This window comes from Echiichthys vipera, assembly GCF_963691815.1.
Source record: "Echiichthys vipera genome assembly, chromosome: 23".
Lineage (NCBI taxonomy): Eukaryota > Metazoa > Chordata > Actinopteri > Perciformes > Trachinidae > Echiichthys > Echiichthys vipera.
In genome coordinates this window covers 11,499,513-11,513,920 of record NC_139848.1, presented here as the reverse complement: position 1 = coordinate 11,513,920, position 14,408 = coordinate 11,499,513, and the positions used below count along the sequence as shown (strand labels likewise).

The following is a 14,408-nucleotide window of genomic DNA, read 5'->3' as shown; positions in this document are numbered from 1 at the left end:
AGATTGCTGGATTAATAATGACTATAATAAATACAATAATAATAGTAATAATAATAATAATTATTATTATTATTATTATTATTAAAGATAGTGTAACTTGTTACTGCTCATGGGGGAATTGTTGTGTCTCTGTAAATCACAAATAAGTCATAGTAGGGTCGCTGGTTCAAGTCCCTGTGTGGACTATGTATGGAGCGTGGTGGTGTTGAGCAAGGCACCGATCCCCTAACTGCTCAGGGTGCTGGTCACTGGCAGCCCCCTCGCTCTGACATCTCTCCCTTAATTGCATGTATAGGTCATGTGTGTATTTCGGGCCTGTGTGTGTAACATGATTAATAATAAGAGTGAAAAAATTCAATTTCCCCGTTGCGGGATAAATAAAGTAATACTTCTTCTTCTAAAGTGCCTTTTGTTATGACTTGGCACTATAAATAAAACGGAACTGTATTGATAGTATTTAGGGCATCAGTTGAAATAATGCATATTGACTTATGTTGACTTATACATTGGAAATGTAAGCTGCATTAGTCTGTAGTTACTTACTTTTCTGGTTTATCTTGCTAAAAGGCAAAAATCCTTGTCATCAAATACAGTTGTTTTTAACTGCAGGGAAATTGGTCGCTACATGGATTAACTTCAAGGAAGAAAATAATGTGAGGGGAAATCTCTAAAAGCCATGATAGCATCATTTAATTCATTTTTAATTATAGTGCAAAATCATAGCAAAAGTTATCTCAAGACACTTCACATATAGAGTAGGTCTAGACCATACTATGACTTATTCGTGATTTACAGAGACCCAACAATTCCCCCATGAGCAGCAACATGTCACACTGTCTTTAATAATAATAATTATGAATATTGTATTTATTATAATCAGTATTAGTCCATCAATCTTGTGCACACAGTGGTGACGAAAACCTTCCCTTTAACAGGCAGGAACGTCGAATGGACCCAGCTCCATGGAGGACGGCCATCTGTCTTGACTAACTGGGGAGACAGAAAGAGACATGCAATCAGAAGAGTATCCACATACATATAGACTGGACAACTAACTATGGTGGCTCAAGTTAATGTTTCCATAGTAAGAGACTCTCAATATTTTGTCTTTTTCTCACCTCAGGAAGAGTCTTAAACAGGTTTTCCAAGGACATCGGTCAGCTGGATTCTAACATGCCGTGGACGTTTGTGGACTTCATTCAGGTGAGGAGATCTCTCAGCAATGACGCCGAAGCTAGAGCTTATCCATCCTAACCACCAGAGAGTCTCTGGATGCCGAGTATTTCAGCTGAAATTGTATGAAATTCTACCGGGCCAAAACCGGTTTTCGGGTCAAGCCTAGTGCCTTTGACCAGTGTGAGTGCACCCGCTCCGCGCATAACTGCGGCCAGCTGGCAGTCCACGGCCCGTCTGAGAGAGGTGGGCTTTTGTAAAGCGTTTGCACATGTACGAGCACGAGCGCGCGCACGTGTACGGGCACGAGCATGAGGCCTACGGTGGTTCTGACGTCCTTTATGTGCGCCTGTTCAGACATAGAAAATAGAAGGAGGGACCATGCGCGGACATTTAACAACAACAACAAAGGCGAAAGGTTCACGTTGCGGAGGTGGAGTGTTTACTGCAGATTTAGTCGGATGAAAATATTCAAAAACAGTCGACAAGACGCACAAACACTCCGAAGTCTATGGAAAGATTTGTAAACAAAGCGACGCATCACAGGCGGTGACGTCAATCAATGCGTGTGACGTGTTACGACGTGATGACGTATGGACAGCAAGAAGCATTTGCGCAAGCCCCAGGCAGTGTGAGTACAAACGGGGCTGGGGCGCGGGGGGAGAGGGAGGGGGGACAAGTACCCTAAAGCCCGGGGCAAGGTGCGGAAGGACAGTGTGAGTGTGCCCTTAGTGACTGTGTCATTAATGTAGATTAGGTACAAAATGTCTCCAGGAATGGCCCCGTAAGTAACTCGCACTCACAATAGTCAAAAGCAAATTATGGCCCAAATTTTTGTAGGGACGTCTTCAGTGAACACTTGTGATCTGATTCCACTTCCCCGCTCTGTATGTAAATCACCACGTTCATTCTTTCAGTTTAGCATATAGATAACCTACATATTGAAATGAAAAATCATTTTTGTTAGTGTTGTGGTATGTGTGTGAATTTCAGTTGTTACTCTTCTATCCTACATAAATCATTATTACAAAGATGTGAGATGACTGATGAAAGAGCAATTTCCTCCTTTCTCTATCACACACGGTGGTGTTTGTGTGTAATATCTTTGGAGTTTCGGGATTTATTCAATTAACATAAATAACAATGTTAACCTGCCGTGATCCGTGCAGGAGAGCAGGGAAAATCAGCTTGCGGCTGCTGTAGTTTAGTGTCATGATAAGTTAAAAACCCCCATTTCCTGCATTCGCTGCTTCACAATAAAAGCATTTGAATAACAAAACAATGGGGGTCTTTTATTGTGAAGAGCTTATAGGTAATAAATGTGATTATCCACTTTACAGCTGCTTCGACTTCTCAACATCAACGGCTGATGTTACAACCAAATTAAATAAGGAACAAACAGACACATCGCCGACAGTCTGGTAATAACATCCAGAACACACGAGTCACTCTCAGTGGTTTCTGTGACGCGAGAAAAACTTTCCAAGTACTAATGTTTAAAAATACAAAAACAGCCAAAATACACAGAGCTACAGGCCCAGATGTTGTGGACACAGCCTGTGTATTAGGACGTTCTTCCTCTCAGGCAGGGGGCGGCAGTTGAGTAGGTGGTCCCCAATGTGGACAGAGTCACATTCCCGTTCTCACTGCTTACCGAATGTGGACACATGCGGCCTGAACCAGCTCCGAATGTGGTTTTTGACATGCGATCTCAACGCGTCCTGAGGGTGTGTTCACCTTTACACTGGAGATCAGAGCTAGAGAACAAAGTGCGGCGCTCACAGATGCAGCGGCTCAAGGCTCCCCACTACTCTGCACCTTTTTGTGTTTTTTGTCTTTGCAGTCTTTTTTCGAGCAACAGCAACCCCATCTACAACTGTTTGGAGCTGATAGGCATTGGTCTCCGAACAAATATAATTATTTGTCTGTTGTGTATATACCTTGTATTTAAAAATGTCTTTTGCACTCACTTTAACATGTCCTCGTCTATCCGTGTTGCACAGTGGCTCAGTGGGAGCACCCTTCATTTCTTTGCACTGTAGCTTGTGCAGTGACGATAAGGCTATCTTGTCTAATCTTTTCAAAACTTGATTTATTCTGAAATACTGTTTTTTTTTACTGTTCATAATTTGATAGAACATCCGCTGTGGCTCCACCACTGCTGTACTAGCATGTTTTATTTTTTTTAAATAACCAAGGCACTTGGTTGAGCAAAATGACAGTAACCACAGTGTCAGTAGAGAAGATTTCAACAATGTTTTCTTTGGGCTATAAGATTCAAAAATGAACAGGAAGTGTAGAGGCCACAGGTTTGAATGACTTCAGCACATCTGCGCCCACAGGACATCACTAGTTTCTCACACTGCTCTGGTTTGATCTCAGTCCATTCTTCTTGCAGATGTTTCTTTCACACACTGAACTTTAACGTCAAACATTTTTTTAGATAAGGAACAGCACGTGGCTGAGGCTGTTTTTGAAGTGCAGATTCTGTGTTTGAAATGGGCTCCAGATTGCTCACCTGTGCCTTTTCAGTGCGACAGCAAGAGAATTCTGGCCAGCAGTTGTTGCTAACGTAGCGTCATCTGTGGCAATAACTAGTTGTGGCAATAACTAGGTGTTACTTTCTCACATTGCTCAGCTGCCAGGTCAGACTTTCGTACCAGGAAACGGCATTGCTTAAGGGATGAAACGGTAACTGCCAAACAAGCCGACTTGAGATTAAATCATTTTTTTGTGTTTCTCTCTGATCAGGTGTTCCTGCAGATTCTGGGCGTGATTGCTGTGGCAGTGTCAGTGATCCCCTGGATCCTCATCCCCGTTCTCCCGCTCCTCCTATTCTTCCTCTTCCTACGTCGCTACTTCCTGCAGACCTCCAGGAACATCAAACGCCTCGAGTCCACCAGTGAGTGTCCCACAATGCAACTGTGTGTGTGTTTGTGCGTGCATCAGGGCTAAATTTATATAATGTACAGCGTGCAGGCAGGGCTCTTGTGATGTCGTGTTTGTTTCCCGCAGCTCGGAGTCCAGTTTTCTCCCACCTGTCGTCGTCCCTTCAGGGCTTGTGGACGATCCGAGCCTTTGGAGCGGAGGAGAGGTTCCAGAAAGCCTTCGATGCCCATCAGGACCTGCACTCAGGTTCTCCTCAGCACTATTACAGTAGATTGGGCCGTCATCAATATGAAGCTTTTGCAAGGTGCGTTTTGGGTCCCAGTGTCAATAACATTGGCATTTCCTTGTCCTGAAACAGAGGCCTGGTTCCTGTTCCTGACCACCTCTCGCTGGTTCGCCGTCCGTCTCGACGGCATCTGCTCCGTTTTTGTTATCATCACCACCTTTGGCTGCCTGCTGCTCAGAGACCGTAAGGAGGATTTTTAATCTTTTAACATTAAACATAGACTTTGTACATCAGAGTGTGAAATGTTCAAATCAGAGACATTAATTGTTGGTTAAAAAAAAAAAGTTTTATTGCAAAGAAAGATGAAATGTTTTTTGCCCGGTTCTGTTAGAGATGGACGCCGGCTCTGTCGGTCTGGCTCTGACCTACTCTGTCACATTGATGGGCATGTTCCAGTGGGGTGTCAGGCAGAGTGCAGAGGTGGAGAACATGGTAAGATATTCTTTTTGTTTTCAACATCATTTACGCCTTGTATTTTGAGTTGACGCATGAAGGATTTATACGCTTTATTTGATTAAATTGGTCTTTGCCATCCAGTCGTCCTGACTTTGGTCTACACTAAGATGCTCAAAGCTTCCATCTTTAATTTAACATAATTATTTCTTATTCAAGACAAAGCAGATATAAATCTTAAGTGTGAAGGTGTGTGTGTGCTTGTGCTTCTATTTGTATATACAAGGAATAAAAACTTCAATGTTTCTTGTAACGGAATAATCCCAATCGTGTTTGAGGTTAATGGACTAACAATACTGCAGCTGGACCAGAAATGCTATTACTTAAAATAATATATTACTCATAAATGTATCTATTTTGTGGGAATCAGCCAAAAACAGGTTGTTTCGCGTTCTCTAAAACACTTGTATAATAGCCTTTATATTATGAAAATCCCTCAAAAATCCTAGCCCGCTAGATTGCGTAGTGTTTCAAAAACCATCTTGTTTGAATGGGATTAACCCTAATGTCTTTTGTCTTTAGATGACGTCGGTGGAGAGGGTGATGGAGTACACTGAACTGGAGAGCGAAGCGCCCTGGGAAACCCAAAAGCGTCCTCCTCCCGACTGGCCATCTAAAGGCCTGGTGGCCTTTGACCGGGTCAACTTCTCCTACAGTGCCGAAGGGCCGCCGGTGCTGCAGAACCTCACGGCCGTGTTCCGACCCCAAGAAAAGGTGGGACTTTTTTATTTGCCATTGTCGTTATGTGCTGCTCTGTGTGCTCTGAATTGCCCCCCGGGGACAAATAAAGTTATTTGAATTTGTGTTAAATCCAATGCAATGTATTAAACTGAATTGTCTCTCCCGTATGTTAGGTGGGTATCGTGGGTAGAACGGGGGCTGGGAAAAGCTCTCTGGTGTCAGCTCTCTTCCGTTTGGCGGAGCCTCGGGGGAAGATCTACATCGACGGCATTTTGACCTCTGAGATCGGCCTCCACGACCTGCGCCAGAAGATGTCCATCATTCCTCAAGTAAAGTATTAAATGCAGCTAATCGATTGAGCGACAATGAAGGCGTGCGGTTTATCTACACTGGCTCACCGACTTGTTACGCCAAGGTGTAAACAAGACTAGTAGAAAGAACCATCACTTTAATTCTAGTGCCGTCTGCTGGAACGCTCCAACAGCGCAGCTCCCGATCCACTGCGCATTTGTCTTACCCCCAAAGTGCCGCCATCTGTCAATGGTGTCCTAGCCTCCCAACATAGCCTTGACTGTATTACTAGCTAGCTCACGGGGGGGCGTGTGAGTTTTCCACAAAGGGTCGGAGAATAAAGAGTCATGAGGCTTAATGGCTGCGACTTGTCGCTGCTCACGGGGGAATTGTTTGTTCTTTGTCAATCATGCAGATGTCACCCAGTTGATTTGTCAAATCAGGTGTGTTCTTGCTGGGTTTCAATGAAAATCAGCCCTTTCAGGGATCAGTTTGAGAACTCTGGTCTAGATCTTAGAATATTGACCCCAAAGAAGAACAAGCTTCAAACACACAAACGTTTGAAACCCCAATCTCTCAGGTAGTGAAGACTGTTCTTTTGCAATACAGCTTAAACAACTGTACTCACCCTCCCTTGTCTTCCAGGACCCGGTGCTGTTTACAGGCTCCATGAGGAAGAACTTGGACCCTTTCAACCAGCACACCGATGAAGACCTGTGGAAAGCTCTGGAGGAGGTGAGTATACAATTAAAAGGTTCCAAATGTTGACTATCTAGCTCACGTTGTCGCACGTGTCGAGAAAAGACTCACTGTGCGTTTCCCCCCGCAGGTGCAGCTCAAGTCCGTTGTGGAGGAGCTGCCGGGGAAGTTGGAGACGGTGCTGGCCGAGTCGGGCTCCAACTTCAGCGTGGGCCAGAGGCAGCTGGTGTGTCTGGCCAGAGCCATCCTGAGGAAGAACCGCATCCTCGTCATTGACGAGGCCACGGCCAACGTGGACCCCAGGTACTGCACGACGCTTCTCGGTTCAGGGATTCCGCGGCTTTACCTTTTTTTAACATTAACCGCTGCTCTTTCGTAATCACCGTAGGACGGACGAACTGATCCAGAAAACCATACGGGACAAGTTCAGAGAATGCACCGTGCTCACCATCGCTCACCGCCTCAACACCATCATAGACAGCGACAGGATACTGGTGAGAAATTCTAACAAAGATTACTTGTTGACTTATAGTGTGAAATGTTTCTAACTGCTGTGTTAGCTTACGTCTCTTGAAACAACAAAAAACAACGGGCTGAATTGTGCGCTTTGCATGATTTTATGCTCAAACTGTTTCACAGGGGTTTCAAATTAACTGTAGAATAATTTATTATTACATTTATTTAAACAGTCACCAATGATTCCAGACACCTGTTACACAATCAACTCTGGGCGCACTTACACTGTCCTTCCGCACCGGGCCATAACTGCGGTCAGAGAGAATTAGGCTTTTGTAGAGCGCGTTTGCACATGTACGAGCATGAGCGTGTACGAGCACGAGCACGAGGCCTACGGCGGTTCTGACGTCATTTATGTGCGCCTGTTCGGACATAGAAAAAAGAAGGAGGGACCATGTGCGGACATTTAACAACAACAACAATGGTGGCGAAAGGTTCACGTTGGTGTGATGCGGAGGTGGAGTGTTTACTGCAGATTTGGTCGATGAAAATATTCAAAAACAGTCGACAAGACGCACAAAAACTCTGAGGTCTACAGAAAGATCTGGAAACAAAGCCACACACACACGCAATCAATGCGTGTGACGTGTTGCGGCGTGATGACGTATGGACAGCAAGAAGCATTTGCGCGAGGCCCAGACAGTGTGAGTACAAACGGGGCTGGGGCGCGGGGGGGGGGGGGGGGGGGGGACAAGTACCCTAAAGCCCGGGCGTGGTGCGGAAGGACAGTGTGAGTGCGCCCTCTGTTTAATGTTTGAGATACTTGACAAGAGATCTAATGAGCCTCATCAAGTGGAAACACCTATGACTCATTTCATTTCACAAGACTGAACTTTTTCTCCACCAGGCCAGACAGTGGGTGCTTTGTTACTGGTATGACGCAGCATACCTGAAACAGCATAGAAATGTTTTTTTAAAACCCTACTAACGAGGTACAGACGTTAGATACTTCACTTGATAGTCAAAGGCCAGCTTTTTACTGAATTAAAATGTAATGCTGAAAACCTTTCAAATGTGAAAACACTTTTCAGCCATAAGCAAACATCTCGTTTGGTCTCCAGGTTCTCGATGCAGGGAAGATTCACGCGTACGCTGAGCCTTACACCCTGCTTCAAAATCCAGATGGCATCTTTTATAAAATGGTGCAGCAGACCGGCAAGCAAGAGGCGGCAGCTCTACTAGAGGCAGCTAAACAGGTACCTTGCATCTTTTTACATTTTTTTTTTATAGAACTTGCAAACTTTTGATCTTGACGTCATCTGACTTTGCAAACAATGTCTCTTCAGGCGTACGAGAGCAGAAGCCATCCCGACGTAGCGAACGGACACGCGGAAACGGCTGACGGTAACCTGGTTATCTTTGAGACCGCCTTATGAGCTCGGGGAGGCTCTGACTTGCCAGAAGACTTCAAAAAGCCCCCCGGGCACCATGCTGCGCCCCTCCAGCCCCTGGCGACAGCGCACGGGGCCCGACGGAAAGGCCTCATCTGCTCCGGCTGCTGACGAGACGGGACGCGGAGAGGCCGCGTCTGCGCATTAAGCTGTCGTTTCCTTCCAGCAAAGAGAGCTCGGAAGTCTATGCTGTAAAGACTGTTGAACTACATCCCTATTTATTTATCCCGTGTTGACAAATGCCTTGGAGAAATTGCTTCTAAACTGCTGCCTAATCCTTACAAATCTCCAAGTGCCTTATTTCAGGTTAGCGACAGTTTGTACATTAATTTAACCAATGACGGGGTATAGCCAGATCACAAGTTGCCTTGCGTTTGTAATTACAGGTAGCGTTGCTGCGCAGGATTAATGACTACGCAGCGGTGCGCATTTCTGCAATCTTACAAATTGCAGTCATGCCAATCAGTTTTTTTACATTGATGTTTTGAAATGTACCGTCTACGGATGTTCTCGTACACTTTATGTTGTTTCACACGTTTCAAATGCTATGACTATCTGATGTGTTTTATCTGCCACTTTGTACATTTGTTTTGTCAAATGCTGCATAAACAGCTCCAAATCTTACTGCGATTGAGTGTTTTGGATCTAAATGTACGCTATCTGTAGCTACCTTAAAGCTATGGTCTACAGTCTAAAAATCAGCTGAGCCTCTGAGACAGCCCCAACCAAACCCCTCCCCTTAGAGTTTGACGGTCCCTCCCCCTGAGCTTGCATCGCCCTCCCTCCCTAACAACACGCCCCCTCTGGCAGTGCAAGAAGCCGGCCGGCAAAAAACACAAGGCCGACATGTGCTAACATGTGCTGCTGACATAACCATTTATCAGACCGGGGACGTTCACAGTCATAAGCCAGTATTGGCACAGACTAATGGAGGCTATTTATGTAACATCTACCACAATAAAACACAAATGGGACCAGTTCAGCAAAAAGTCCCACGAGCCAGTGGGAGCCTGCTGGTTCTTTTTGCTATTCATATTGTGCAGATCGGACTACAGGACCACAGTGGCCGTATAAAAGATGTTAATAATACCCAATGTTTCAAATGGTAGACCATAACTTTAAGTGATGATGTCCCTGATGTGATCAGCGACTGTTTCAACAAGACACAAGGACCAGAACTCCGACAGAACTCATCTTTATGAAAACAGGATGTACAAAATATGACCTCTTAAGAGTACATTATGGTACATTCTCTTTGTTTGACTGACAAGTGACAGTTAAAGGGAAACACTTCCTTTACCATTAGCGAGGTTTGTATCTGTCAAAAGAAATGATATGATATAACTTTGACGGAAGATCTCCGTAGAGTGTGTGTTCCCAGTAACCGGTCCCAGGCCATGTCTCGGGAGGTAGGCAATCACGCACTGGCATCACTTTTTTCATATTTTATGGGAAAGTTGGAGCAATGGGAGAATTAATTTAGTATTTTCTATTGCAGAAAGAGTCACCAGATGAGTCCTGACAGTTGCCCGCAAATGGTCATGCTAGTGTTGACAGCGCCATTCTGGTATGTTTCTCACACACACACACACACACACACACACACACACACACACACACACACACACACACACACACACACACACACACACACACACACACACACACACACACACACACACACACACACACACACACACACACACACACACACACACACACACACACACACACACACACACACACACACACAGCAACAGACTTGTGAAAAGCAAGATGAGAACATGTTAATGTTCATCAGAGTTTTCCAGGTTTAAGAATGGACATTAAAGTTAAACGAATGTTATTATTTATTACCTCAATCATTTATCTTCTATTTTTGGTTTTCTGATAAAATATATGTAATACTTCTGGACCTTTATTTTGAAGCCCAGTAACAAATCTGTACCGGAAGCTGTCTTCTTTGCTGCGGTGAACGTCACACTTTGAGAAAAATGGCGTCCGGCACAAACTTGTGTGGTAGCAGAGTCCGTTGTTGTGTTTAGAAAGTGTTTGAGCTCCAGCAGCACCGGTCCATCACAGCCTCTGTGTGTCTGAATGAACTCTGTGCTGTTCACAGTGTGTTTCTGGATGTTTCTCCTCTGACTCATCTCCCGCTACACACGAAGCTATCCGAGCTAGCTTAGCGTGCTAGCTGGAAGTTAGCAACACGGCGCTAGCCATAAAAGGTTTGTGTCACCGTGTGAAAATGAGTAAAGTCCAAATCCTGAGAGCGTCGGTGAAGCAGCGACTAACCGCAGCTGTTGAGGAGATATGTGGGCTGTTTGAAAGGACGATAGCAGAGTACGAGGAGGAACTGAGTCGTTCAAAGGAGGAAAACGAGCGACAGCAGAAACTACTGGACGCCGTTTTCAACCCCCAGCTTCGGCTACACAGAGCAGGTTTGTTCCTTTACTTTGCTGCACAGGAGCCAAGTCTCTCTGAAGGTCTCAGAACGGGCCGCGGGGTTTTTCCACCTCCTGAGTTTTGCATTTATTCACTTGTTTCTTGTTTCAATGTTGCTCTCTCTCTCTCTCTCTCTCTCTCTCTCTCTCTCTCTCTCTCTCTCTCTCTCTCTCTCTCTCTCACACACATTCACACACCATTAATGGTTATTTGTCTGAATCTCTTCTTGTCCATTCATGAGGATTCAAACTATATTTGATGTTTGCTCTTTTTGTTGCCTTCTGTCCTGCAGACGTCCAGCAGCTGTTGGTGGTTAAAGAAGAGGTTCCTGAGCAGCAGGAGTGGAGCTCCAGTCTGGACCAGGAGGACCCAGAGCCCCCACACATTAAAGAGGAACAGGAGGATTTATGGATGAGCCAGGAGGGAGAGCAGCTTCAGGGGCTGGAGGAGGCTGATATCAAGATCCCATTCACTGTTGTCTCTGTGAAGAGTGAAGAAGATGATGAAGAGAAACCTCAGTCCTCACAGCTTCATCAAAGAGAAACTGAACAGATGGAAGCAGAATCTGATGAAGAGGTCTGGGGAGGACCAGAACCAGTCAGTAACACTGGTATAGATAGACATCCAGAACCAGATACTGATGATGAGACTGGAGACTTCGCTGAACCTGAGACTGACGACAGTGAAGGCTGGAAGGAGACAAAAGAACCTCAGTCAGGTTTAAACTCTCTAGAAAATGATGACGTTCCTGTCAATGATTGGAGTGTTGCTGGTGAGAAACCATTTGGCTGCTCCGAGTGTGGGAAAAGATTTAGCACAAAGACACTTCTGAAGAGGCACATGAGAATCCACACAGGAGAGAAACCGTTCACCTGCTCAGTCTGTGAGACATCTTTTGTAGAGGGAGGAAGTTTAACAATACACATGAGAAGCCACACAGGAGAGAAACCATTCAGCTGCTCTGTTTGCAATAAAGCATTTACAGTGAAGCAGTCTCTGAAGTCACATATGAGCATCCACACGGGAGAGAAACCTTTCAGCTGCTCTGTTTGTAATAAAGGATTCACACAGGCGGCATTTCTGAGGAATCATAAGAGAATCCACACAGGAGAGAAACCATTCAGCTGCTCTGTTTGCAATAAAGGATTTACAGCGAAGCAAAATCTGAAGTCACACGTGAGAATCCACACAGGAGAGAAACCTTTCAGCTGCTCAGTTTGTAATAGGGGATTCACCCGGGCTACACATCTCAGGACACACATGAGAAACCACACAGTAGAGAAACCTTTCAGCTGCTCTGTTTGCAACGAAGGATTTACAATGAAGCAAAATCTGAAGACGCATATGAGAATTCACACAGGAGACAAAATTTTCAGCTGCTCAGTTTGTAATAAAGGATTCACGCGGGCTACATTTCTGAAGAGACACATGCTGATCCACACAGGAGAGAAACCTTTCACCTGCTCTGTTTGTAATAATGGATTTGTGTGGAAAGAGCAGCTCATAAAACACATGGTAACTCATATTGGAGAAAAACCAAACCCCACTTTCTTATGCAGTGGGAATACAGAGGAATTGCAGGCTTGATGGGGATGTCTTTATGCAGTTATGTCAACACATATTTAAAAAAAGCACACATTACTCTTATTTCTACCTTATTTAGAACCCTACGTTTCTGTAACGCATCCTTGTCCAGTCCACTGTATCCATGTCAACCTAAGAACTTATAGAACTATCTCAAATACACAAAATAAACACAATACTAAACATTTCAAGGTTTAAGTCTTTGAAGAAATATGAAGCAACATTCTCTGTTTTTAGTCAGATGGTCATTGAACTGCTCCTTTAAATGTAATGTCTGGCAAATGATGTGATCAAACTAAGAATAAATCTACAGTATATCAGAATATTTCTGCGTTATAAATGGATTGTTTACAAAGTGTTTCAACTACGGTCCATTTCTAACCATGGAGAAGTCAATTATAGTCAAATATAAAGAGACAAGTCAGGTAGACGTACTATGACTTGTGCATAAGGACCAAACACTACAAGTAGCCCTCTAACAGCTTGAGATATTAGTCTACACCATTGGTTCTCAAACTCTCTCTAAGGGGGAAATGAGGTGAAGTCAAAGTCTCTCTGTGCTACTTGAAGGGGTCTCCAAAATAAAAAAAGTTAACTTAATTTACTAAATTAGTGCTGTGTTTATCTACCGTCTAAAAAATCCTGTTCCCGTGACCAAAACAAAACACTGACGCCCACTCCTGTTTATCTAGTAGCATGTTCTGTTAGCCTAGCTCCCCATTAGTGGAGCTCGTGGTTAATTTTGTACATGTCAGCCAGACAAACGCATCGCCCTCCCCCCCCAGTGTCACATACATGCCCTTTTTTGGTAAGAGGAAATGAGGTGGAGTCAAACTCTCTCTTTGCTACTTGAAGGAGTCTCCAAAATAAAAAAAGTTAACATTATTTACTAAATTAATATAATAAGGAAATGATTAAACTGTTAAGATCCTTGAAAAGTAATTTAAAATAGCATTTCATGTCATATGTTTTGTTTCAATTTCAGCCTGTTGCGTAAAATGATGGTTTGGAAACACTGACATGTCAGTTCTGATGCTAACCCTTCCTACAGTGGGCTGAAGACAGTCGACAATAAATACTCTTCTGATGAGGAATAAACCTCCCTGTCCGTAGTTGAATAGTGTCGGCCTACACTGCTGTACTAACACTGGTCTTAGTGGTGGAACTTGAGAGAGCCTGTTACTCTCTGAAGTGATACATCATGTACAAAGTTTGAGAACCACAAAGACCAGAAGGTTCGGTGTTCAATCCTTATGTGATTCTATTTTTCGAGTCAGCTCCAAGTCCCCACCACAGCGACTTCCTGGTTGATCCAATACAGAAGTGCTAAAAACTGCAGTTCACCGGGTGTCCACTAGGAGCAGTTTGCACAATAGAGCAGTTTCTCATTGACCCCCATGTTAAACAGGCTGTTTTCACAGCATCATTAAACCTGTTTAAGGCCTGGGGCAAAAAAACATTCAAGTCTGTTTGTTTAGCTCATATCTCCATGACAACACTGAGGGAAGTGGATTTTTTTGGACCAGGATACTTTTTTATTTTATTGGAGGTTAAAGTTTATGAATATTTATGAATAATAATTTGACGGCTAGCCTCTCGCCCTCACTTCTCCTCGGAGGCTCGTTGTTAGGATTAGCATCATTAGCATGCTAACTCTGACATCTATACCTGGACTGCACACACGCATCCAGGAGCATCATTGTTAGAAAGAGCCTTGATACAGCTGATGGGGGGGGACTCCAAGGCAAAGGTGAAGTGTATGAAAGCAGATTATTAACACTTTATAACAGCAGTGAAACATGGCCACCAGAACCAGGCCGAACCATCTCACCATCAACACAAACTCTGCCTTTTATAAGGTGTCACTGAGGACATCACCTGGAATATTCAATATTTAATTTATCATAATTACATACGAGAAATTTTATACATAACACACATTAATAATAAAAAATGTTTACATATATAATTACATTAACAACCACCCAAACACCCCCATC

At 44.1% G+C, this 14,408-nt stretch overlaps 2 protein-coding genes across 2 annotated transcripts in view; both read left to right on the top strand.

Moving 5' to 3' along the window:
- Positions 1-8,908, top strand: part of LOC310964914 (ATP-binding cassette sub-family C member 4-like) — a 28,587-nt gene extending 19,679 nt beyond the window's left edge. Inside the window, exons 20-31 of the mRNA XM_083938232.1 lie at positions 1,124-1,203; positions 3,925-4,075; positions 4,189-4,308; positions 4,421-4,531; positions 4,680-4,780; positions 5,324-5,515; positions 5,656-5,811; positions 6,419-6,508; positions 6,603-6,775; positions 6,861-6,966; positions 8,050-8,184; positions 8,275-8,908. Of these exons, the coding sequence (XP_083794358.1) occupies positions 1,124-1,203; positions 3,925-4,075; positions 4,189-4,308; positions 4,421-4,531; positions 4,680-4,780; positions 5,324-5,515; positions 5,656-5,811; positions 6,419-6,508; positions 6,603-6,775; positions 6,861-6,966; positions 8,050-8,184; positions 8,275-8,364 (1,505 nt within the window). The 3' untranslated portion in view covers positions 8,365-8,908. The remainder of the gene's footprint in view (positions 1-1,123; positions 1,204-3,924; positions 4,076-4,188; positions 4,309-4,420; positions 4,532-4,679; positions 4,781-5,323; positions 5,516-5,655; positions 5,812-6,418; positions 6,509-6,602; positions 6,776-6,860; positions 6,967-8,049; positions 8,185-8,274) is intronic.
- A 1,482-nt stretch (positions 8,909-10,390) lies between these two features.
- On the top strand, positions 10,391-12,659 carry LOC310964762 (uncharacterized protein). Its single transcript, XM_083938020.1, has 2 exons — positions 10,391-10,820; positions 11,117-12,659. Exons 1-2 carry the CDS (start codon positions 10,628-10,630, stop codon positions 12,409-12,411), a joined length of 1,488 nt encoding a protein of 495 aa, XP_083794146.1. The 5' UTR covers positions 10,391-10,627; the 3' UTR covers positions 12,412-12,659.
- The last annotated feature ends 1,749 nt before the right edge of the window (positions 12,660-14,408 follow it).

Coding starts and splice junctions, on each gene's coding strand:
- LOC310964762 (XM_083938020.1), top strand. CDS start 10,628: ATGAGTAAAGTCCAAATCCTGAGAGCGTCGGTGAAGCAGCGACTAACC. Junction 10,821..11,116: donor GCTTCGGCTACACAGAGCAG/GTTTGTTCCTTT, acceptor TCTGTCCTGCAG/ACGTCCAGCAGCTGTTGGTG.